The sequence below is a fragment of the Anser anser genome (genome assembly GCF_964211835.1).
Source record: "Anser anser genome assembly, chromosome: 17".
NCBI lineage: Eukaryota > Metazoa > Chordata > Aves > Anseriformes > Anatidae > Anser > Anser anser.
In genome coordinates this window covers 5,305,255-5,330,643 of record NC_139738.1, presented here as the reverse complement: position 1 = coordinate 5,330,643, position 25,389 = coordinate 5,305,255, and the positions used below count along the sequence as shown (strand labels likewise).

The window sequence follows — 25,389 nt, the reverse complement described above, 5'->3', positions numbered from 1 at the left end:
GTTCTCCGATGCCAAAAGGGAAAGAGGAGAGCAATGAGCCAGAGACTGTTCATAAATAAGCCTTATAAAATAGCACGAGCTTGATTAAAAAGTTATTTTCCTCTTTAAAGAGGCATTGAACAAAAGCACTAATAACCAAGCACTGGTGTGGAGACAGAGCCATTTCTGACTGTAGGAACTGAAAGCCAGTGTGTGTAACTCCGTAGGACGGTATGATCGTTAGCGAGAGCTGGTTGTGATGGTTGGTGTTTCTGGCATGATCTTGAAAACTGGCAAAAGAAGAATACCAGTATGGGTGTGCACCAGTGCAGAGGTATTACGTGAAAGGACGTGGGATTGAATCTTTTTGTTTTCTTGGTGACATTTTTCAGCTGCTCTAGTGATGTAGCTTTTTTTCCTGGAGCATTAAAATCTTGACTGTGATTTGTAAAGAAGTTGGTGGTCAGTTTTAGAGAAGGGGAGGGATCTGTACTGTAAGGCCTTTAGTAAATGCGTCTGGTATTTGATTGCAGGAAGGTCTTGTAGGCATGGAGGTGGATAAGATTAAGGAAACGTCTAGGGAGGAAGTTCTAGCTTAAGAACATGAGATTCTGAGGAAATTAAAATGAAGAAATGGAATATGAGAAGCAGGTGCAGAAGATTTTCTCAAGTCCCTTTCTGCTCACTGTGTTAAATCTTGCTTGAATCCTTAAGTTTAGTGGTAGCAAAGAGGAAAAATGATAGCCAGGGAATTAAAAGAAGGAAAAGGTCAGAAGAATCCTTTCCAGAATGGTGACTGGCGATTCTTTAAAGATGGAAGCCTTTCTTTGTAGGTATGCTCGCATGCACACTGATTTGGCAACTTCTGCAAGTTGAGTACCAACAGTTATATGCCCTTCTGTGAAATTAGTTGCACACAACTATGAGTTTCTGGGACGTATGCTTGCCTCTTTGTGAAGTGGATTGTCATCCTACACATATACTTCCAAAAGGAATTATGAGTACTAGAGCAATGACTTCATATCAAAGTTCTTTTTTTGCAGAGAATCCAAATGGAAATCTTCTGACTCAGTAGTCAGGAAATGCAATCGGGTTTTATTTCCAGCATGTAGTGTATGTGGTATAGGCTTTCTTGACACTGCATCCAGGAAGCTAGTTGTAATGGTAAAGAAAAGCCAAGAAAGATTTCCATTCAGGTATATTTTCTGGTAATAGACATGTACTCTGAATCGTTGTTCATGTAAGAAGTCCCAGAAGTCTCACGTACAGCCTGAGGTTCTCCTGCGTGACTTCTTGTCTTACACTTCTCTGACAAATTTTGCCTCACAGACTATTGGCAACTGTTCTCCTTCCTGTGCAGAGTATTTAGAATTGATAATCATACAGAGCCACCGTTTTGTGCAACGAGTTCTGAAAATATATGTAAGGAATATATGGGCACCTATTGTTTTGCAAATAGTCAGTGTGTCTCTTATGTGATCCAATCATTTACTTAAAAGTTTGAAAGAAAAAGGAGCATTTCATCGGTATTTCTAACGGACACAGAGTATTATCAAGGAGAAGCTCATACCAGCCCCTGAGTGCTGCCAGCTGTGTTAAATGATCTTTCTCTTTCCACCTCTGCAGCATTAACAATAAACTGCAACAGCCAGAAGCAGCTGCTGGGGTACTGGAATACGCCATGAAGCACTTTGGGGAGCTGGTGAGTCCTGCTGGATAATTCTGTTCATCATACCTAATGTGTTCTTTGTGGCTGTTCTTGGGAGGAGAGGGGACCAGACACGTTCTGTGGTTTTTGTTTTTAAATTAATCGCGTTGAGGTTATAGCCCATCTTGTAATATTGCATCATTCGGAGTGTAGGTCCCTTGCTGCCTATCGGGAGGTGCGCAGTGCACTTAGCAAGCACTGCATAAAGGGAAGGTAGCTGGGGAAGTCTGCACCCAGAGCTAGGCCCTGCAGTTCCAGCAGATGTGCAGCTGGAGGAAAATAAGACCCAGATTATCAAATGCTGTGCTTAAAATGAGTTAAATAATAGCTTACTGCTTGTGCAAGAACCTGATCTGGGGAAGAATTTCGCAGCTAGAGCTGACTATGCAGGTGTGGGAAACCAGCAACTTGACCAAATAAGTCATTTTATTGTGAAGTCTGTTTTTCCTATGCATTGGGAAAGAAGGAAGTAAGTACCTGTTCTAAGTTTTAAATGCTTGAGGAATTTTGAGAAACTGCATCAACACCTTCCAGGTAAGAATTTAACTTAAATTATGCCTCTTTCCTCCCTCATCTAGGAGGTACTTGAATCTATACGAGAGTTCACAGATACTATTTTTCAGAATAGTATGTTGGCCAGTCCCTTACAGCTTTGACTGTTCACAGAAATAAAACAACACCTGCTGTATCTGTGTCTTTCTCTTTGTGACTTCCCTTTTTTCCTTCTTTTTGTCATTAATAATAATTTCATTTGCATTCAGGGTTTCAAGTATCTACATTCTCCTGCCAATTCTACTCTGTTAAAAACATTATTTTGCATTGATAATTCTTGCAGTGTCTTAAGGAATTTGGGAAGAGAAGGCAGCCCTGGGAGCATGGTAGACTAGCTATTTTGTTAGGAACCACTATCAAGTGAGAACAGGTATAAGCACAGAATGGTGGAACTCAGTCAGACTGAATTCCTCTGGTGTTAGGACTTCAGACCATCTTTGCAACTTCTTGTGATTCCTGGGGCGGATTGAGCAGAGCAGATTGTTATCTAATTCTGACCTTACTTTTAGCAGTAATGTAGTTCAAAATGCAGAGTTTCTCAGAATAAGCAATGAAAAGAAATTAAGAGGGTCTGAGCTCTACTTTCAGGAACTTACTTGAAATATTATGACTGAGCTGAGAAGTTAAAGGGCTGGTATATAAACATCCCAAGTAGAAGACCTGGCATGCAGAGCGTGGTTTATATTGATTTTGCCCGCAGGGCTGGGAAAAGAATCCACGCTGCAGCATATGTCAAGACATGGGCTGCCAAGGGCTGAGCAGAAAAAATATTGGCAGAGATCAGGATGGAAAAAATATCAAAAAATCAAGTCATTTTATTTCTTGAAAATTAGAAACAAAATCTAGCAACAGATTAGAGAAAGGTTTGTGCAGCTGATAAGGATTACCACTTTTTTTTTTTTAAGTATATGTTACAAACTACAGCCTTCCCTTGTAAGGGTTGTCGTTAGACCCCAACATCCTGCCTGCCTGCACTCCTGGAAAATGGAGTAGCAGTAGCCAGATGCACTGTTTTGTTTTGTTGTTTTTTTTCCCCCAGTTAGTCACTCCATTCCTCAACACAGGACTGTTCTTCTTACTTGAATGCAAGCATGTGCAACAATAGCAAATGGAGTATTTTATACGTTTACCATTTTTCCTATTTCCCGCTTTTCCCCCTTAGTCCCCTGCTCCAAAAAGAAAAGCCTCTGGCCCAGCCCAGCTACTAAGCTAGTATTTCAGTGTCAGGGAAAACTGGTGGATGATGTTGGATTCATCTCTCTGGTAAACCTGAGTTCATTTCTGTGCAGGCTGGGCAATACTTGGAATTTGTGTTTTCTCTGTATCAGAAGTCCATGGGGATATTTAGAATGAACAAAGGGCTAAGTGATCACCACAGAGACAGAATTTTCCAGGAAAAGTAGCAGTAGTTAATGCAGAATGGTGGATGTTAATGCTGCTATTTATTCTGATTTTTTTTTTTCTTCTCTATCCCCCAGGAAATCCAAGCCACCTGGTATGAAAAGCTTCATGAATGGGAAGATGCTCTGGTGGCCTATGACAAGAAGATGGACACAAACAAAGATGATCCTGAGCTGATGCTAGGACGGATGCGTTGCTTGGAAGCACTTGGAGAATGGTAAGGGGGAATGCCTGGAGATTAGAAGAGGACAGTTATACTGGGTGGTCTGTCCTTTATTAAGATCATCTGCAGCCTCTCCTCTTGCTGTTTTATATTTCCTTCTAGTTTCAGAAATTCAAGTTACTCTACTTGTTAAAAATCTTGCCTAACTCTTCAGTGGTTGCCATCATTTGGGTGATTTTTTTGCCTGAATTCCTTCTTAATACTGCTTACCTAATAGTTCCAGCATTTCCAGCAATTTCTTGCCTTTTTCATGGTAGTCAGAAAAGGAAGTACTATCTCTAAATATTTGGGGGTGGACTATCTGATAAGTTAAGGTCTCTCTTAAAGGGAATCTACAGCCTGATCATCAGATCAACTCCATTTTTAAGAGAAAGAAGTTATTAAATAGAAAAGACCTCTCAGGAAATGTTAACTGGGTAGCATTTGTCAAAAACAATCATAAAAGGAGCTTGTCATGGCCCTACTTTGTAAACTCTATTATTAAAATAGAAGAGATTTCTGCATTTACTTCTGGTCAGACCTCATATGCCTATCCAGAATGCAGTCTTCTGCACAACTGCTATTAAAGTTGTCTGCTTCCCAGTAATCACCTGGGTGTAAGAATATGCTGAACAAACTGCTCCCACTTTAAAACCCTCTTACCACCTTTCTTGCAGATGACTGAGTTTTTTATTACTCTTCTCTTTTAGTGCCAATTAAGCATTCCCTTTGTGTGGATGTTTGGGATTTCAAACCCTGTGTAAATGTGTGTTGTCAACATGTAACTGATTAGAGTAAGTTTTCATGAGAAGATGACTTGGTAGTGACTTACAGCCTGCTAGTTAAGTAGGGGCTTCTGTTTTTCTCCCCGCTACCCTCAATTCAAAGAAGCTAATTGGAGAAGACACATCCTGTGCACTGCAGTGTGCAGTTCTACCCAGGGGCATAACTGATTTGGTTCAGGAGCCGCCTTTGTACTGAACTCTTCGTGTCACTAGAGCTCTCTGCTGATGGGTCCTGACGTGAACCCGTGGGATGGCACACAGTAAGGAGATTCCTCTTCACTAACGTCACTTTACTGTTAGAGAAACAGAGCTCTTTGAGAAACCTAATTCTGACACCATTTTTCTACCGTTTTTGTTTCTGGATGAGGGTGAGGCATATTGGGCATGTGTTTTTTTCAGTAGGAAAAAATGTCTTTTACTAGGCAGTTTTGCAGTCACCTTTTCTAGGCAGTAGGCAGTTTCCAGCAGGGATTCCTTCCTCCTGCAGAACACATATTTGTGTAAAATGCCCTTTCTGAGCCTTCTCCTTCCTCACAAGTTAGTAACAAACATATTACAAAAGAAATCTGTTCTTCTGTGGAAACTAGGCATTAACTTAAACATGTTCTCAGAGACAATCCTACAAAGATCTGTGAGTTTGTCATGGATCTGCATTGCATCTGTATGCAGATAGTATTTTTCGTTTGTTTGTTTTCCCTTACAATGCAGAAGTGCCATTGCAAAGTGCTATCTGCTACCTTGTAACTGACTATAGAGACATCATCCCAAGACTGAGGATTCCTTGGTTTGGCTTCATCAGTAGTGTTCAACATGATTATTTTGTGCTGTTGGAGTCTGCTTGGCGTAGTGCGAGATTTAATCTTGAATTGATACTGCAGAGCATCATTATTTCAGTACTCTGTGCAGTGACATTTTGAAAATACAGACAAAATTTTCTTAGCCATTTGTCTTCTGATGTAGTTATGTCTGCAAGATCCATACGACTTTATTAGCATCTACTAGGTCTTGATTTACTGCTGTTGCTAGGTTTGGCTTGGTTTTTCATTTGTTTTCTTGTTTGTCTTTTTTCTCCTGGGCTGTTAAGCTGTCAGAATGACTATCTTGCCTGTGGCAGCCCCTTGGGTCTGTTTGACTAACTCATCTTCCTTTTTGGGAGGGGAGAGGATGACCATAAAGAAGGCAAGTTGGCAGCTATTTCACTGCTACAGAGTATCCAGCCTGAGAAATTCTGGAACTGCATCACCCACAGTAATTGGTTTGATTAACAGAGCATTCACAGTTGGTTTAAAAGATGCAATATAAAAAATCCTGATCTTTCCTCTCTGCTGGAGATGAAAGATTCAGAGTCCCCTCTGAGATCTTGCCGTGACAAGTCTTCATACTAGGTTACAGCAATACCGATTCTTTAATTTCCATTTTCAAAGTTGGTGTGTTTATCCAAAGTGTTTGATAGTGGGAGCCATTCATAAGCTACTCAGATCGTATATTCCTTTAATGATTCTTGCAAAAAAAAAAAAAAAGTCCCTTGTTTGGTGACTTTTGTGGGTTTTTTGCTTCTTTTTTTTTTTTCCCCCCTGGATTTATGGGTTGGATTTGACAGATCAGTTAATAAAATAGGCATTACTAGCTGCTGAAGAATAAATGCAAACTATTGTCTGGATTTGTTTTCAAAGCCTAGCGAGATCTTAAATTATTTCTGGATGGTAGGGTGTTTGTTATCAGACTAGTGTGTCTCAGTTGGCCAGAAGAGAAGAGTCAAATCCTGTTCTCCACTCTACATAAAAAGAATTGGGGCTGGTTGTCTTCCAGTGTGTGGAAACTGATTGTTTAACAAGACATAATTCTTAGAAGAGGCTTTTCACTGATTAGAAATTGTGGATTCTTCTTAGGGGCCAGCTCCACCAGCAATGCTGTGAAAAGTGGACGCAGGTTAATGATGAAACTCAAGCTAAGATGGCGAGGATGGCTGCTGCTGCTGCATGGGGTCTAGGTGATGTATCCTTCCAGCTGTGCTTGTGTGATAGTATATGACAGGCAACAGTAGAGAAGCACAAATAGTTTTAACTTTCGAACTACAAAATATAAGAAACAGATGAATAAACACAATTATTTACATCGGGATACGAAGTAGGTGTCATTCAACACTGAAGCCCTTTGGAAAATCTGCATTTACATAAGGTCTCCCTGTACAGTGTCATGTAACAGAGATTGTCTCATGGGTATAAGTAGATAATCAGTTGCTTAACTGGTCCTTTTTGCTTAGTTTTATACTGAACGTAGCTCAGACCTGCAATGAGGCTAATAGAATTGTATGATTTCTGGCAGACCCTTATTTACAAATTAGAACTGTCTATTGAGCATTTTGATGTGTTGTGTTGGCTGAGTGGACAATCGTAAGTGCAATATATCTATAGATGGTCCACATATCAGTGATGCTGATAGCGAGGTATTTACTAGATAAGCTCGTAAACCTCTTGCTGTCTGCCATCTGTTGCTGAGAAAAGTTGTTCTTTTGCTTTGTAGAACACTAACCCATTCAAATGTTCTGGAAATGTCAGCATTTCAACTTTTTCATCACAATGAATGCAAGAAACTTCTTGATGAGAACAACCTGCCTAGAAGAAAAAATATCTGTTTTTGCTTGTATATAATTGTGTGTGTGTATGTAGAGAGAGAGAGAGAGAGAGTGAGAGAGAGAGTGAGAGAGAGACAGAGAGAGAGAAATCAAAACATGCTTTGTTCAAAACTTTGGACAAGCTACATAGCAAAACATAGTGATAAATGCCCATAAACAGTCTTCTGTTACACTAATGCAGAGACCCTTAAACAATCACCTTGACTACGCAAAAAATAAAAAGTGCTTTGCTGGAAGTGATGGATGGTTCCTCTAGGCCAATGTTTGGCAGTGGCAAAATGACTTAGAGAAAATGTTAAAACCCCCGTGATTAACATACCTGATCATGCCATATTAACTGAGAGTCTTCTGACATCTGTCTTGAAGTAGAAATTGATTAATTGTAAAGATCAAAGAGAATTGATTCAAACAGATATCAACCTTCTATTAAAATACTGTATGTAGAGGGAACAAATAGCAGTCCTTATTACCATACTGAATTCAAGCCTAGTCACTGATGTCTAAGCACTGTAGCGTAATTCTGTTCTTATCTCAGAGAGAGAGCTGCTGTATTGCTGAGGATATTTGTGTCTCTGCAGGTCAGTGGGATAGCATGGAAGAATATACCTGCATGATCCCAAGGGACACCCACGATGGTGCCTTCTACAGGGCTGTGCTGGCTCTTCATCAGGACCTTTTCTCACTGGCTCAGCAGGTAACTATCTTCCTTGTTGGCTTCCCAAAAGCTAGTTTAGGATGAACTACATTTAGATTACATGGCTGCATGAAAAGACATGCTGTTCTAAAGCAGTTGGCTATAACATATGAATTGCCCAATAATCTTTTTTTCTATTGATGTATTAGACCTTGGCAATGGAACTAGTCTTGTATTTCTAGAAACACTGCAGTGAATATCTGTACAAACAGCAGAGGTCCAGAGCTGTAGAGCGCAGAGTCTTAGTCATTCTTAGGCTTCTTTACTTTTGTCTGTTTTTTAGCCAGACAGTGCAAAAAGATTATCTTAGCAGTGATTCCATTCTGCAAGATCCTGCTTTTTGAAAGGCATTACTGAAGTAAGACGTGCATAAGATTCTCTACGAGTATCCTGTGCACTTGTATCTGTTGCAGTTTTTTCAGTGAAGTGCTCATATATATCATGTACCCGAGCTTCTGCTCTGATTTTTCTGGTAGCAGGGATAAATCTTAAATCGAGATGAGAAATCAAGGCAAGGAATGAGTCCATTAAACAGAGCTGTAATTGTTATGCATGCTTGCCACGGAGGAGATTTGCAGAGGGAAGTTTTCCCCTCTGTAGATGTGAAGCATGTTGTTTACTTTCCAAGGAAGCTCAAGTAGCATTTCTCAGAATTCTGTGCGGACTTGCCAGCTTAGATAAAGGAGTAAGTAGTTCAGTCTGCTCTGTCAAAACCCATACGTAGATTTGGAGTGATGTGCACAGTAAAATTAGCCAGGTATTCAAAGGGGTAGAGTTTGTGATTAACCTTTTAACACTTTGAACAGGAGAAACTATGGATAAGAGATTATGTAACGACTGGAACCAGAGGAGGACTTATTTCATGCTTGAAGAGCATGGCTTAGTGGCAGGGAGAGAAATGGAATTTGCAGATCCTGTAAAATTCATAAAAACCTGTTGGGTTATGTAAAACAGTGAAAACCATTTTTTGTCATTGTATATTAAGAGACATTTCTCGAGTCTTTCTGTAACTGACTCTCTTGCCCTAGAATGTAAAACTGTTTTCCTCCATAAATGTTATTGATGATGATCTCTACAGTAGCAGTAGGATTAGAAGTACTGCAAACTTTGATTTGGTAGAAGGACAAATTTCAGACTGTTCAGGTGATACAAGAAGCCCCCTTCTGTATTACCTACCCCTGGACACAGCTTTCCTATTAATTCTTTCTACTGGTAATAATCCTTTGCTGATCCTTGTTGGAGATTGGGAACAATGCCAGCTCTGTTCATGAGATGGAACAGATGAACAGCAGTTTGAACAGTTGGTTCTAGATAAAACACCCCCACCTTTCCTCAAAAATCTTTCATTTCAGTGCATTGACAAGGCCAGAGATCTGCTAGATGCTGAGCTGACTGCCATGGCAGGAGAGAGCTACAGTCGAGCCTATGGGGTAAGTGTCTATTAGCCTTCATTCCCATCATTGCTGCTTCATAATACCTCTAGAAATTATGTAAAATTTTTGAATAGTGTTTGTATCAAACCTAAGACCTTTGTAGGCCCACAAGTTAAATGGCTTTTGTCGTATAACTACTACAGCTTCATACAAACAACTTAGAGACAAATTAAATAGTGAAATGAGCTCCACCCCTCAAAAGAAATAATTGACATCTACAAATTTTGAATCAGTGGATCATCTAAATGTCAGTATATAGCAGTCTGTCCTTTACCTGTTGGGAAGCTTATGTACTTAGGATTTTGATGCCAAAATACTGTTCGTTAATTATAGATTTGTCTGTAGTGATTGGGATGGAATGTGATTGTTTCCCTCAGGCTATGGTATCCTGCCAGATGCTGTCAGAGCTGGAAGAGGTTATCCAGTATAAACTTGTACCAGAACGCCGTGAGATCATCCGCCAGATATGGTGGGAAAGACTGCAGGTAGGTCTGTGTAAAGATCAAGGATGGAGATGCAGATATGTTGAGCAGGAACAGCTTCCTTTAAAGTCAGTGCGATGGCTCAGCAAATCTTTCTCTTTCTATCCCAACAGCATATGTGCTTACATGGGTACATGCTTTCTGTCTCCTTTGCGTTTGTCCCTGTTGACTTCTAGGTTAGTCTGCCTGAGGTGTCTACTGATGTGACACCTTAATAGGGTGATTTCAGCCTTGAGAAGGATGTGTGCAGAATAGACAGGCTACTAGCTTCTCTAAGGCTGCTTATCTCAGTGTTGGATCTCACTCCAAAATACTGGTTTTGATAAAGCTAGTTAGAACTTTTTACCTGACTTAGCTGCACATTCTTTCACAATGCTGGTAAACTGGTGAAAGAATTCACGTGTGTTTAAAAGATTGTCCTGTTCCTTTTTGGCCTCTTACAAGAACACTTCCAATTGATTAGCATTGTCCTCTTTTAAATCAAGTTTAGCAGTGCTGCTCTTCCTGTGTTTGAAGAAAGTCTGTGCCTTTCTTACTGCCTTCTTGCAACAAAATTCCAGAGCACCTCTGAACATCTAAAAACAGCCAGATATTTTGCACTGCAAATAGTTTTAAAATATATATATATATATATATATTTAGGGTAAAATGCTCTAAATACGCCAAATTTTGGTAGGGTGCATGGATAAAGGATTTCTCTTCATGCAGAGTTCTCTGCTGCCACTGCTGTATGTGCCTCCTTATGAAAGCCTGTTGCTGCTGCATGTTTTTTAGCTGTTTGGGAAACTGTGACAAAGGTTTTAGTCTCCCATCTGCGCTCCTGTCTGGAAAAGCTCAGGAGCATTCCACTGGGGTGGAGAAACAGTGTGACAGGAAGTGTAATGTCTGAATACAGCTGTTTATGGTCCTGAAAGCAGTACATACAGTTCTTGTGCATTTTCTAGCTTCTTTTTAATAATTTTCAAATGCCTATTGGATGAGTTGTTTACTTGGGTGTCAGGGAGCAAGCTTTGTCCAACTTCCCAGCCCTCAGTTTTGGGGAAAAATCCAAAAGGAAAAGAAACAGATGCTTTGATACTCAGGTGCTTGCTGCAGTTGGGAATTCTCTTGTTTACCTCACAACTAAATCTAAGTCGTCTGTGGATCAGTACCAACTTCAGAGCATCACTGTTACTCTGAAGTACTTGACCATTACAGCAAGCACCTTGTGTTTGGTCGTTTCTGTCCTTTCCATAATTCTACTTTACTGTAGCATCCTTGAACACTTCAAATGCAGACTCATCCTGTTCTGACAACGTTGTTGTACCTTTCCCTTCAGGCAGACAAGAACTAGACAATGCTTGTACAACCACTGTAGCATTTGGGACTACATTTTCTGACAGAATGTCAGTCCAGTCATGCTAGTTGCTAAAAGCAACACATGCAAGGAGAAGAAAAAGGGTGGTGATTTAAAAAAATAAATAAAAATCTGTCACCATTTGGTTTTGTATCATCTCCATATGGGGGTTGTCACTGTTTAAACTAAACATAGACTTTTAAGAAGGGGTTGAGAAGGATTATAAAACTCTGGATTTGCTTTGGAATGATTTTGGATGCAGTTCTGCTGTAGAAGCTTTTCTCCTTTTTCAGTTAGAGGATGTTGTTAGGCTGCAAGCACTGAGCTGAGTTCTCATGCACTCCTGTCTGCAGATATAATGGTCAGGGACTTAACCAGCTTCAACATTGCAGTGCTAAGGAAAAGGCCAGATAGTTCTTTATGTCGGCCTGCTGTGATTTATGGGTACAGGAGTCTCTCCATCTTGGGAAACGTCCCTTCAGATTCTGAATTGGGCTTAAGGCTCTGTGGAGTAGATTGCAGATACAACACTAATGAGTTTTCTTCCTTTTTCTCCCAGGGCTGTCAACGGATTGTGGAGGACTGGCAGAGAATATTAATGGTCCGGTCTCTTGTTGTGAACCCTCACGAGGACATGAGAACTTGGCTCAAGTATGCCAGCTTGTGTGGCAAGAGTGGGAGACTGGTGAGCATTATCAACCTCTACAACAGGTTTTTGGACAACTGACCGTGTCATGCCACTTCAACCTCCCAGATTCTTTCATTGCCTAAATGGGATGAGCTCTCTTGTGAAAGAGACTGGTCAGAAAATGCTGAAATGCTAAAATTGTAACCAGCATAGAGTTAATGCTTGTAGCCAGGGTTGTTTTTGTGAGACTAGTGTTATACCTGAGAGCACCTTCAAGCCAGTTTTTTGTTACCTGCTATACCTGAAAGTAGTTATGCAGCACCGCTAATTATTAATTATAGCGCTCTCTGATAGAGCAATCTTTGTCAAATCTAGAAAGTGATGATAATATCATGAAATGTTACAATCCTATTTCAACAGTCACTGTACGATTTATTACCAAAAATATTTGAAACAGACTTCACACACACTACTGGCTTCTGAAATGATAATCTAATGCTCAGGTCCAGCAAAGGTATATGAATTATAATGTGGCATTCTTATGAGTTGAGGAAGTGGTAAAAAGTCTGCTTTGTCTGTATTTTATATGGAGGGTTTGACTTTTTCTTTTTTTTCTTAGTGGCAGGCAATTCTGGGGTGAATGTGAGATGGAGGTAAGAATGAACTTGTTCTAACCTGTTTTTTTTCTTTGTAATTTTCTCCAGGCTTTGGCCCATAAGACGCTCGTCCTGCTTTTGGGAGTAGATCCATCTCGACAGCTGGATCACCCGCTGCCAACAGTGCATCCCCAAGTGACTTATGCATACATGAAACACATGTGGAAGAGTGCCCGTAAGGTACAAAGGAACATAGTACCCTCTACGTTTCATTGCTTAGGTTTTGTGCAGTGCCCATACATGTTAGACCTTCATAATCAACACAGAACAAAGTCAAGGCTGAAGGTTTTGTTTTCTTCACCTAAAAAAAGAGTAACTGGTCCCTTTCCTTATTGTTTTTCAGTAGACAAGCTTTTGAAGTTTTATTTTAAATCTCCGTAGTGACAGAGAAGGCCTGGCCCAACTTATTTCCTCTATAGGAAGATTATCTTTGCTAAACCAGTATCAGCTACTCATGGCATGCAGCTAAGGTTAATGGTCAGTAGTAGCTCTTCTGTCCTCACCAGAGCTTTATTGCGTAGGCTCAGTACTTGAATTTTAGTCCACTGTTCTGAGTGCCAGGTCTCCACGCTGTACATATGGCCAGGGTTACACGCTGAAAGAGGGAAGGAGGATTTTTATTTCCAGTGTTAGAAGAATTTCATGAACAATTTGTACTCTAGCTGTTGAGCAGAACTGACTTTTATTAAGGACATGATTGAAAACTTCTAACTGAAAGACAGCTGAAAAGTACATAAGGTTTTGTCAGGGGAATAGTTTGGCTCTGAAGAGCCTAGGGTGAATGTTTTTGACATTGCAACACAGAGAATTTACATACTCAAATCCAATAAGCTCCAGTCTGGGCAACTTATCTTTTTTTTAAGATACATTAAAGCCTCCATTTATTCTCATGTTCTGCCACATCTTTTATTTTTTTTTAAACTTTTCCTGCTTTTGGGATTGCCAGCACTGGAGCAGAGCCACTTCTATGGGATGATTGCCATGACCTAACTATTCTTTATTTGAATTTAAAAAACAGAAGGGGATGCTGATGAGGCCCTGTTCTGTTGGCTTTGTAAAACAGTGTAATGGTCTCTTGCTTTCTTCATTCAAGAGTATATGGGTCATCTCTGCCTGCCTCTCTGACTGAAAGTGAACTTTTCTCTTTGACCTGTGATAAAGAAATAGGCAAAAAAAAATGCAGGAAGGCACAAAGATTAAGGCAGGGAAGATAATATATGTAAAAAAAACTGTTATAAGATTTTGTGGAGCCCATGAAGATGGGAAAAAATAGAAAAGCAGCAAATATAAGAAGGAGAAACAGAGGTGGCTGCAATCACAGCCTCTTGCTTGTTGAATGATTTCCTATTTTCCTGTGGCACATAAGCTGTGTGAATAGGGACTTTCTTTTGCTTTAACACATTTTTAGTGGGAGTGTACAGTGCTGAGGGAGAAGTACTTTCCCCAAAATAGCACTAATCCTAGACCTGCATCTAAGTCCCAATACTTTCTGTGAGCACGCGTCTGCTGGAAGGGCTGACTCAATGATTCAGACTTTTGTGGCACTTGGAAAATATATGCTTGGTTTTGAAATTCACAGCTAAAGGTGTGGCTCTGTGGCAGAAGGAGCTAAGTTAGGGTACAGTGGAGTTTGCAGTCAGACTCCAGTGTCTGTATGTACCAAACACTGAAAGTGTCTCGGGAATTCTCCTGTGCTAGTACCAGGAGCATTAGGTGGTTGGGTGTATCCTTCTGCACTAATTTGAGGTAACTAAATAATACGTAGTCAGATGTAGTGATGTGCATAGGCCAGAGGTTTAGGAGAGTGTGTTCGCTTGATTTGGTATCCTAAGCAACAACCCAGTGAGGTAGGCTGGCATGGTATGAAATGACCATTTCCTCTAGCTGAGGAGTTTAAGTTTGATTGGTTGACTTAAAATAATTTCCTTACCTTCAATTTGGCGCTTGCCAGATCCAGCAGGAGACAAGCTGGGATCTGGATGGAAACCTGCTATATAGCACCTGGGGAGCTGCACAGTAATCTTTTCTTAAACAACAGATAAAAAGGTGGAGAAGTAAACCCCACTGCATTTTGTTCTAAAAAGGATTTTTGCTAGCACCTTCTCTCCACAGGCATATCGTATAGCAAAAATGCATACAGGTTTAGGAACTCAGTTGTTAGCGAAAACATACTGCTTTCAGTCTGGGGCGCTCTGTGTGTCAGTTTCTGGTGATTAATTTTCAATATTAATGGAAACTGAAGCATTTTACCATGTGTATTGACTCCACAAGCAGATCATTGGGTGTGTCTGGATATGAGAGAGGGCACATAAATGTTTGGCAATGTCTTTTTGTCTATTTTCTGATGAATGTCTGGTGCAACTGCATTACCATTTTTAAGGTTATTCTTCCCTCCCACTTCTAATTAAGTATCTAGGTTATTAGTTGTGGAATGCTCCCACCCTTAATAATGTGATACTTTAATTTTGCCTTGGGCTAATATCCTTTTTCATGACAACTGACTTGCACATGCTGACATTTGAACTGGACAGATAAGGCATTTCAGCTCAGGTGATTCTTGTCTCACTCTGAAGTATCTCATTCCTGTAGGTGGAACAGAAGTAAATTGGACTTTTCACAGCACATTCTGCAGTTTCTGACCTGAAATGACCTTGCAGATTGTAAGAGCTTTATTCTGATTGTTTCCAGTGAAGCATACGCACTTTTTTTTTTCTTAAATTGTCAGTTTCTTTACCCCATACTTCTTCCCAAGGAATTTCAAAACATGTTCCCCTAGAATTTGATAGTGGAAGTTGCTCTGTGTAGTCTGCTGGCAAAGGAGCAACATACATTTGTACTTCCTAAACAACTTCAGAAGGAATCTAGATTTTTCATTCGTTGAAATAACTCATAGTTTAGGTCCCGTGGCGTGTCCTGTAAGTCCAGCCAAAGCTTGGGGTTTAGGAGGGAAGATCAGGAAGCTGCAAATTTTCCTTTAGGCAGTATTTTCTCAAATTGTCTTCTCCAAGCCATAACATATTACAGATAGGCTTCTCAGGAACTCATTTATTAGGCACAACAGACCTAGTATAAATTGATTCTAGAGGTATATAAATGGTTAAAAGGCTTTGAAAGAAAACAACTGTATTTTTTGCATTCAGTGAAGTCTTATTTCCACCTTGTCTTTCTCTTGTGAATTTTTATTTAACCCCCACGGTCCTTACCACAACCGTCATCCGATTACAGATTGATGCGTTCCAGCACATGCAGCTCTTCGTACAGACAATGCAGCAGCAGGCACAGCACGCTATTGCGACTGAGGACCAGCAGCACAAGCAGGAACTCCACAAGCTCATGGCACGGTCAGCACCTGGTCCTTGGAGACCCTTTAGCTGTCTGGCGACACCGATGTTCTTCCTGAGGTTGCAGGGTCCATGCAGATGATAGGTTTCAGACAAGGCCCCTTCTGTAATTAAGAGGAATGGGGGATTTCTCATTTAGATGGTAAAAACCCCTTTGGTACACATCATTATTTACCTCATAATTTCTGTAAGCGTTATTATGATACATCAGTGTAAACAAGCTCATATTTGTCCCTGGCAGCCACTTGTGTTTTTTCCAGCACTGTGGCTCACTGACAGAAGGCATAGCTCTCATCTTTCTTTTTTCAGGAGATCCAGTCAGTAGGAAAGAAACACTTCCCGCATGCCTGGCAGATCTCTGCTTGGCAGTGTGTGCCCTTAGTACAACAGCAGTGCTTTGGGCATTCGGTGCCCAGTGTGTGATTGTCTCTTAAAATATTGTTGTATTAAAAATACATCTCATAATCTCTGTTTTCCTCCATGAGCCTGGGGTTACCGGATCTGTTGTTTCCAATTTAAAGAAGAAATTGCATAGTGTTCACTACTGAACAGATTGGATTTTTTTTTATCATTTTTAAGGGATGCATGCACTTAATTTAATTTTATGAGAATGGAAACCTGATAATAGCATCATCTTAGCTTTTTCAGCCTAACTATCCTGGAAGACACGTTAGTAATGAGTTATTTTTCTTGCACAAGGCTTGCTGGAAAACTCAGAGTATAGAAAGGACAGCTGTGTAACTGTGATATTTAGTCTGAAGGAGCAAAGTATTAAACCTTGCACAGACCTTCACAGCCACACCCTACTGCAGTGAAAATATGTTGTTTTTCTTTCCTCTGGGGGGGGATGACTTAATGGGGGGTTCTGGCCTGGGGGAAGAGCATTCAGTCTGTTTCCACTGGCTGGATGGTGGGTGTTCTCTCTAGAATTCTAGTTCATGTGGTGATAAGTATAGCTAGACAGCACATATGCTGTGTGCCTTTTATCATTACTAATTAAGTCTTTTGATGCTTTTGCTAGTTAGTTCTGAAATGCATTTTATAACTGGGGACCGAAGTTTGATCCTTACCTTGCTTCCTAGAAGTGAAACCAATACCTACTTAGCTCCACGCTTACAAGCAGGGTGTAGATGTTTTGAACCTTACGTGTTAACGCATACGCTCACTGTGTAGAAGAGGCCCACTGAGTGGGTTTACCACACAAAATACCTTTCCAACTTTGGATAAGAAGTCTGCCTCTTAAACCAGCAGACTTTGTTTTCATTCTAGGTTCTGAGTCAATAATCCCTTTGCTTAACCAGGTGTTTCCTGAAACTGGGTGAGTGGCAGCTGAACCTGCAAGGCATTAATGAGAGTACCATCCCCAAAGTCTTACAATACTACAGTGCTGCAACAGAGCATGATCGCAACTGGTACAAGGTCAGTAAGGAAAAAGGTTCCAGGCACAGTGAATCTGATCACATCCAGTAACATAAGAAAGGAGGATGGCCTGTAACCATCTGCCTTGTTACTCTGGGTAGGATATAAAAAACAAGAATGCAATTATGAGATCCTTGTTTAGAATTTTATCTGGCTGGTACAACTAGGCCACAGTTCAGTTTCTACCCCTCCTTTAGGGACTTTCTCTCCTGTCAGTTAACCATGTAGGAGAAAGGATATTCTAAATGAAAAACATTTATCTTGTATATATCGCTCAGTGTACTTGAACTAGGAAAGGACCCTTGTCACTATTTCTCCAAAGAGCCTTTGATTTCAGGGTTGTGAATTAACATTTGATGCCAGATCTTTGGGGCAGCAATCTCCTGTATCTCTTCTCATTACACCTCCCCTAGTCCTAGCATATTATTCATTTTAAGCTTTGAAAAATTAAGGAGCATGGGAATGTAATCTGATTTAATTTTTGCTCCTTTGATGCTGCAATGTCCAACATGAAGTTCTTAGCCAAGAACTCACCGTGATGTTAGGATAATAAGGCAATTAAAATTACAAGTGATTAGAGAAAGCAAAACATCGTGTTGTCTGCAGGGCATTACTTACTGCTCATCTGTGGACTCAGAAAGGTTGGATTATTATCTCTAATAATTAGAAAGTACAGGTTGTAGAAAGGGTTTCATCATCCTTATGATTTTTGTTGAAGTTCTTCTCTCCTCTTGGCAGGCCTGGCATGCCTGGGCAGTGATGAACTTTGAAGCAGTGCTTCACTATAAACATCAGAACCAGGCCAGAGATGAGAAAAAGAAACTACGTCATGCCAGTGGAGCCAGCATCACCAGCGCCAACACCGAGGGCAGCAACAGTGAGAGTGATGCAGAGAGCACAGAGAACAGTCCCATCCCATCTCCAGTGCAGAAAAAAGTCACTGAGGTATTCGTCTTCCCTGTTTACCTTAAGAGACTGTTACTTATTTCTCAGAAATGAGAAAGGTTTATGGTAGGAAAAAGCTACTATGTAGGTTTGGTTTGTGGACGTTGTCTGTGTATATATGCTCATAGCTACAGCAAAAGCGAGGAAGTTCAGGTTAAGTCAGTCATAGGGGAAGAGGACTAAAAGTGCAAATGACCATAAGTTAGCTGTGAACGAAGAGCAAAGGCATGGAAGGCTATCCTAGGTGATGGAATGTGCTTTAACAAGTTCTCCTGTCTGAGCCCTTTGTGACAGACTTTTACTTACCAGTTATAGCAGAGTTGTAGCTTTTAGCCTTCTTTGCTGACCATAGTTTTGCCAAAAAACTGAAGTATAAAAACATTTCACAGTATGTTCCCTCCCATGCTGAAAGTTCTATATAAATACAGATCAATGTGAATATATTTTGTCAAGCAAAAAAAAATTCAGGAGCAGCATGTCCTGTGAGGAGTATAAGCAGAAGTCAGCTATAACGTGGATTAGATTTGTTTCCACTTTTAGGATTCCTGTGGATTGATATTCCTGTGTAGAACTAATGCAGCAATTTTCATTCCAAAAGGATTTATCTAAGACCCTCTTGATGTACACAGTCCCTGCTGTCCAGGGTTTCTTCCGATCCATATCTCTGTCTCGAGGAAACAACCTACAAGACACTCTCAGGTATGTAATAAAAGGAAATGAAATGTAGCTGATAAAGGCACATGGTTTAAGAATAGGTAGAATCCGTTTCTGCTGCTTATATTGTGGCTAAACTAAGTGAATGCTTAGTCCAAGCAAATACAAGTTAGGTGGATGAGCCTTTGTCCTCCTACCAGTGCTTGGTTCTTGGAAGAGGAGTTTCTTGTAAATGGGTCTGAAGTTATTTGACTGGAATGCTTGGTTATTTTTGTTGTTTCATTCCTAATGAATGTGTTTCTTCTTTTCAGGGTCCTTACTCTGTGGTTTGATTATGGTCACTGGCCTGATGTGAACGAGGCTTTGGTTGAAGGAGTCAAGGCAATCCAAATAGATACTTGGCTGCAGGTAAGGAACACAAAGCACTAAGGCAAATCACAGTTTTAGCAGGAGCTTGGGGATCTGTTACATGTTAGGCATCATGATTTTTTGCTAAATAATTCTGTAGGTGAGTGGCTAGAGCAGTGTGTTTGCAATACAATTTGTAACTGAATTAACAAGCATCTTGAATAGAGACGGGAGAAACATTCTTGCATTCATTTTTGTATCTATATGTAGACTAGTGCATAGGAATGGGAGTGAAGATTCTAAAATTGAAAATGATACGTGTCCAGTGGTGATCAAGTATAAAACAACACTGCTGCTCTGTAATCCAGACAGTGAGTCTATTTCAAGACGAATTTCTAGAATGAGTCTTGTAAAAATGACTTAATTTCTTATTTGAACATTGCACTTCCAAGACACATCTTACTTCCGTATCACTCCTATAATAGTTTTGCATGACGCTTGTCATCTCACTGAGCTGTTCTGCATTTCTGATGCTGGTTGGAATTCTGCTGTGTTATCCTCTATCTCAAAAATGAATGATGGGCCTCTATCTCCTTTAAAGACTGTGAGGTCTCTGGCAGATGGAAGAACAGCCTGTGAACTGAACACACAAGATGACAGGGATGCTTGTTTTTGCTTATCTTTACCATTAGGTTATCCCTCAGCTCATTGCAAGAATTGACACACCTCGACCATTAGTAGGACGTCTCATTCACCAGCTCCTCACAGATATTGGACGGTACCATCCCCAGGTAAGCTTTGGCTTAGAGGATGAGTTTCCATAGACTCGTAGCCAATGAAGGCATTTTCTGTATATTCTATTTCACTGAGTCTAGATACCTGCAGTGGAAGTCACAGCAGGTGAGAATTGGGGCTGTTGCAGTTCTGAGGGACTATTTCACCTCATCCCTCTTCAAATAAAAATGGAAATAATAGGTAGATGTGCCATGCAGCAGGGCAACTTCTCTCCTTCTGATAGAAAATTGGATAGCGCAGATCACCTTCTTAAATCTAATCTAATTAAGTGACTATTAAGAGGCTGCTCCAGAGATGATTTATCTGAATTCTTCCCACGGTGTGGAAAATCACAAAATGCTAAAGGCAATTTTCTGTTCTTCCTGTTTAATACATGCTCTTAAAGTCATTCTGCTATTCAGAAAATCAGTCTTCTGAGCTTTTCAGGTTGGAAGATGTCAAATAGCAAGTTCCTATCATCTCTCTCAAGAAGCAAGATTACTTTCTCTTGTCCGCCTCTAAGACTGCTATTAGTGTTTTGCTAATCTTTCCATTTATGAATCTTTTCTGTATGGTTCTAAAATGCAATTGGTTGATATCTCTTGTAGGCTTTGATCTATCCTTTGACTGTGGCCTCTAAATCCACAACCACTGCTCGCCACAACGCTGCAAATAAGATCTTGAAAAACATGTGTGAGCACAGTAACACTCTGGTACAGCAGGCAATGATGGTGAGTGCTTAGTGTACAGTGAGATGTATTGTGTTTCGGATACAACACAGAAATGATTCTTCAATGTTCATTTTGTTCAAGTAGAGATTTTGTTTTGTTTTTTCTTAATTTGGAAGTACTTTTAGTATTAATATAAATTAACGAGAATAATTTAATATAGAAAGAGCCATAATATTCAGACACTGAGATCTTCTGTCTCCTTACAAATAGAGATGGAATAGATGAAGAATCCTTGCTTCACAAAAAGGTATTTTTACTTAATGAAAAGTGGAAACAAAACAAGCATAGCATGGAAAGAGTGATTTAATTCAATTGCTAAAACTTTCTATGAATAAATGAAAAGTAATGCTTTCAGGCCATGTTACACAAATATATACAAAATTTAAAAGGCAACAAATGCAGTGAGAAAAGCCTGATGAGCTTCTTGGACAGAGAGGTATAGCAGAATTGTGGGAGTATTTGTAGCTCCCTCTAGCTGACAGCAACAAATATTTCATAACCACTAGAAAAGAAAGTAGTTTTTCATTATTAAGTTAGCATACATTCATAGTGGGTTTTTTGAGTATTTAATCTGTTTTTCTGTCCCAAAACAGGTGAGCGAAGAGCTAATCCGAGTAGCTATCCTATGGCATGAGATGTGGCATGAAGGGTTGGAAGAAGCATCTCGCCTATACTTTGGAGAAAGGAATGTCAAGGGAATGTTTGAGGTGCTGGAACCACTACATGCAATGATGGAGCGCGGGCCTCAGACTTTAAAAGAGACGTCCTTCAATCAGGTATCAGCAAATAAACTTCTGTTTGCCCTCAAAATTAGGTAGGACATCCACCTGTCCCAGATGAGTTCCAAGAACCACTGCAATCTAATAGAAAGAGGAAGGCTGAGCCTGATTATGTTAGCTGCAGATTTCATTATTTTTGTTTGTTTCTGGATCTGTATGATTCCTGGTGACTGTGGTATTACATGGGTATAACAGTGCAGATATTTAGTCAAATATCTTTGGAGTATTATGTCAGCTGGGTGTCTGGTGATGTTTGGAAAACATAACTGCTTTGCAGTTAACTCTTCTAACTCCGGTCTGCTTTGCTTTGTGATAACCACTAACGTGGATGGTAGACATGACCTCTCTCAAGTCAGCAAAAGGAATTCATTTGAGCTTGTGAGTCTGCTGTTAAAGGGTGATTCTATTCAGTTGCCTCCTATTGTGAAGTGTATTTGTGAGTAACTTTGCCTCAAAAACTCAACACCTGTCTTAGATCTGGGAATTTCAGGATCTTTAATTCCAACATGCTATAAAAATGTGGGGTCAAGTATTTGTAATGCAATTTGAAAATAGACTGTGATGCTCTATGTTGGTATTAACTGGTCTCCACCTGTTCCACTGTAGTCTGTAGAAATGTTTTTCTTGTTTTTCACTTCCACCCTAGGCCTATGGCAGAGATCTAATGGAAGCTCAGGAATGGTGCAGGAAGTACATGAAATCAGGAAATGTCAAGGACCTAACCCAGGCTTGGGATCTCTATTACCATGTGTTCAGGCGTATCTCAAAGCAGCTGCCTCAGGTGAGCGGAGAGGTACAGTTCTGTTGTGGGCCTTACAGTGCAACTTGTCAATATAAGTCTGTTTCATGTTTTCTGTTTATTTGAAATATTCAGATTCAGTATTCTGGGAATAACTGCATGTGATTTGCTCAGAAGCTGCATAAACAGCAAACTTGCAGCTTACACAGTACTGAAGTATTGACAGCTGACTTTGAACTGTTCTAGGCCCCTTGCCAGCATGAACTCTTCAGATGTTTAAATGAGTTTTAACTGAAATGCTTAGGGGGATTATATTTCATTTGGTTTTGGTAGCTCACTTCTTTGGAACTACAGTATGTGTCTCCAAAACTCTTAATGTGCCGGGATCTGGAATTGGCAGTGCCAGGAACGTATGATCCCAACCAACCCATCATCCGCATCCAGTCCATTGCACCCTCACTGCAGGTCATCACCTCCAAGCAGCGGCCCAGGAAACTAACGTTAATGGGTAAGAGGTAGCAGTTTTCACTTTGTTATTCTGATATTTAAACAAGTGTTGCTTTTAGGTTGTACTGTGTGTGTGTGTGTGTGTATATATATATATATATATATATATATCAGGTAAAACTTCTCCAACTTTTCCATTCCATGGATGCGTTTCTTAGTAGTCTGGTCAGTCTGACTGCCAGATTTCTCAGTTGTTGGGTGCACTTCTGTTTACTCTTCTGTGTTTGTTCAACAAGGATAAACTTTTGCCTATTAATTCTTCTGCAGGAAGCAATGGGCATGAGTTTGTATTCCTTCTGAAAGGTCATGAAGACCTTCGCCAAGATGAAAGAGTGATGCAACTTTTTGGGTTGGTCAACACTCTGCTAGCAAATGACCCAACTTCTCTTCGTAAAAACCTCAGGTATGTGTTAGGATAATCACTGAATGTGCTTATGAACAAGTGACATCCAACAAATATAGTTTCCAAGGAACCCTTGGCACAACCAGATGGTTTGCGATGAAATAGAAAATCTTGTAACTAAGGTGATCTGAGCACACAAAGTGCACATTTGTAGAAATCAAATTTGGAGGAAATGTATTTTGAGGGAGTTTGTTTTCTTTAATTCAAGTTGCATCTTGTGAATTGTTGTCATCTTTAAGAGAACCCCTAATTCAAGATAGCTTGAGGTCTGCCTTAGGGAGCCTAAGAGCAGTCTTTCTGACAAGGATTTTTTTTTTTGTAGTCACTAAATAGCTTGGTGAATAATCACTGGCTGCAATTCTGTACACTCTTTCAACCATGAACATACCGAACCTCACGTGCAAATTATAGGTCATTGTGGGTGACATAACATGTACCTTCTGAAAGCAGTCTTTCAGTGAAAGCCACATAAGCCATCCATTTGGATGTTCCAGGTCTGTTTCAGAAAGAAGAACATGTAGAAATGTAGCAACTGGTAGCATACAACAATTTGAGCTCTGATTCCCCATTTTTTCCTGTAGCATCCAGAGATATGCTGTTATTCCACTGTCAACAAATTCAGGCTTGATAGGTTGGGTTCCCCACTGTGACACGTTGCATGCCCTCATCCGAGACTACAGAGAGAAGAAAAAGATCCTGCTCAACATTGAACATCGCATCATGCTGAGGGTAAGGGGCAAAGCTAGCAGATTTTTTGGTACATTCTTTTAGGACCCCAGCGTGTAAGTGAAGAATAATGGTGCACATGTCTTTCATATTTTACCTGTTTTCTGATTTGTTGTTGGTACCAGTAATAAATGCAAGAATATCAGATAAGAGTTCTAAAATGCTACACAAAAAGTGAAATTGGCCATCAATGCAACTTTTTCTCCTTTTCTGTTTTAGCAGTGACCACAAGTTGTTACCATCTGGTGACTAAAATGTGTTTGGAGTTTTGCATGAATATGATATGCCTTTATAGAAGGTGCCATGTTGCTGGCATTTACAAACATTGTGACTAAGAAACAGAGCCAAAATTAGACAGACTGGAGAAACAGAACATTACTAGAAAGGTTGGAGTTGCTTGCCAAAAAGGAAAGTGTGTGCCAGCCCAGAAGACGTATTTGGAAAATGTTTTTCAAAACATTTACATCAGTAGTATTTTAATTAAATATGGCTATGGACTATTTTGTGGATGCTAAATCACTTGTTGTCCCATTTCAAATGAATTCTTCACTGTTGGGTAGTCATACTATTTTGGGAACATACTGGTCAGTCTACAAATATTTTTATCAAGTTTATCTTGAAATTATTCGTGCTTACTATGTTTCTTATAGTATAGCTAGGGATTACTGAATGATTTTTTTCAGTTACTGAATGTCACTTCTTAATTATAGATGGCTCCAGATTATGACCACCTGACTTTAATGCAGAAAGTAGAAGTATTTGAACATGCTGTCAATAACACAGCTGGTGATGACCTAGCCAAACTGCTGTGGTTGAAAAGTCCAAGCTCAGAGGTTAGTTCAGCACATGCAATCACTTGTGTTTGGCAATCAGCATTATAAGAAATTACCTTCTCTGCAGAATGTGTGAGAGGTGGGTGTATTTACACATCATAAACTCCAGATGAATCACTGCAGAATGTGTGTCCCCTGACAAGAGGCCTTATAGGACTCAGATCACAATGACTGCCAGAGTGTGGTCGAAAGCACAAGACTGGAGAATGAAGTTTCGTCTGCTGTGTATGGGGAGAGATAAGCAGGAGCCCTGGGATATATTATCATAATGGCTTAGACATCTAATTCAAGGCCACAGTATGTTTGAACCCCATCAAGCTACGGAGTGTATTGAAACCTAAATATATCACAGTTCAGCTTTGTGCAAAATGCAGTGGTTAATGTATGAGTTTAAAATACAAGCTGAAACACACAATGTGCATGACTGGCTTTTTCTTTTTTGTCTCTGTAGGTGTGGTTTGACAGAAGAACAAACTACACTCGTTCACTAGCTGTGATGTCAATGGTTGGGTACATTTTGGGCCTCGGGGACAGGTGAGTGTAATTGCAAAGGTTTCTTTTAAATGAAAGCAAAGACTGCATAGGCTTCTCAATTTGTTCCTTGGATCTGTTCTTATGATAACATCTTTCGGTGTGGATATTGCTGAGTTGTAATGACACCATCTTTCAAGACTTAATTGTGCTGCCATTATTTTCAAC

The 25,389-nt window shown here is 40.1% G+C and overlaps 1 protein-coding gene across 5 annotated transcripts in view; it reads left to right on the top strand.

The window, feature by feature from the left end:
- The window catches only part of MTOR (mechanistic target of rapamycin kinase), a 65,822-nt gene that overhangs the window by 33,912 nt on the left and 6,521 nt on the right, over positions 1-25,389 (top strand). For all 5 annotated transcript variants that reach the window (XM_083803135.1, XM_083803134.1, XM_083803133.1 and 2 more), the window contains 22 exons: positions 1,606-1,681; positions 3,718-3,857; positions 6,517-6,617; positions 7,841-7,956; positions 9,309-9,386; positions 9,767-9,874; positions 11,767-11,892; positions 12,540-12,671; positions 15,717-15,832; positions 17,134-17,251; positions 17,990-18,196; positions 18,795-18,895; positions 19,162-19,258; positions 19,891-19,989; positions 20,581-20,703; positions 21,297-21,479; positions 22,129-22,263; positions 22,555-22,729; positions 22,996-23,131; positions 23,713-23,860; positions 24,568-24,690; positions 25,142-25,224. In XM_083803135.1, coding sequence (XP_083659261.1) covers positions 1,606-1,681; positions 3,718-3,857; positions 6,517-6,617; positions 7,841-7,956; positions 9,309-9,386; positions 9,767-9,874; positions 11,767-11,892; positions 12,540-12,671; positions 15,717-15,832; positions 17,134-17,251; positions 17,990-18,196; positions 18,795-18,895; positions 19,162-19,258; positions 19,891-19,989; positions 20,581-20,703; positions 21,297-21,479; positions 22,129-22,263; positions 22,555-22,729; positions 22,996-23,131; positions 23,713-23,860; positions 24,568-24,690; positions 25,142-25,224 — 2,721 coding nt within the window. The remainder of the gene's footprint in view (positions 1-1,605; positions 1,682-3,717; positions 3,858-6,516; positions 6,618-7,840; positions 7,957-9,308; positions 9,387-9,766; positions 9,875-11,766; positions 11,893-12,539; positions 12,672-15,716; positions 15,833-17,133; positions 17,252-17,989; positions 18,197-18,794; positions 18,896-19,161; positions 19,259-19,890; positions 19,990-20,580; positions 20,704-21,296; positions 21,480-22,128; positions 22,264-22,554; positions 22,730-22,995; positions 23,132-23,712; positions 23,861-24,567; positions 24,691-25,141; positions 25,225-25,389) is intronic.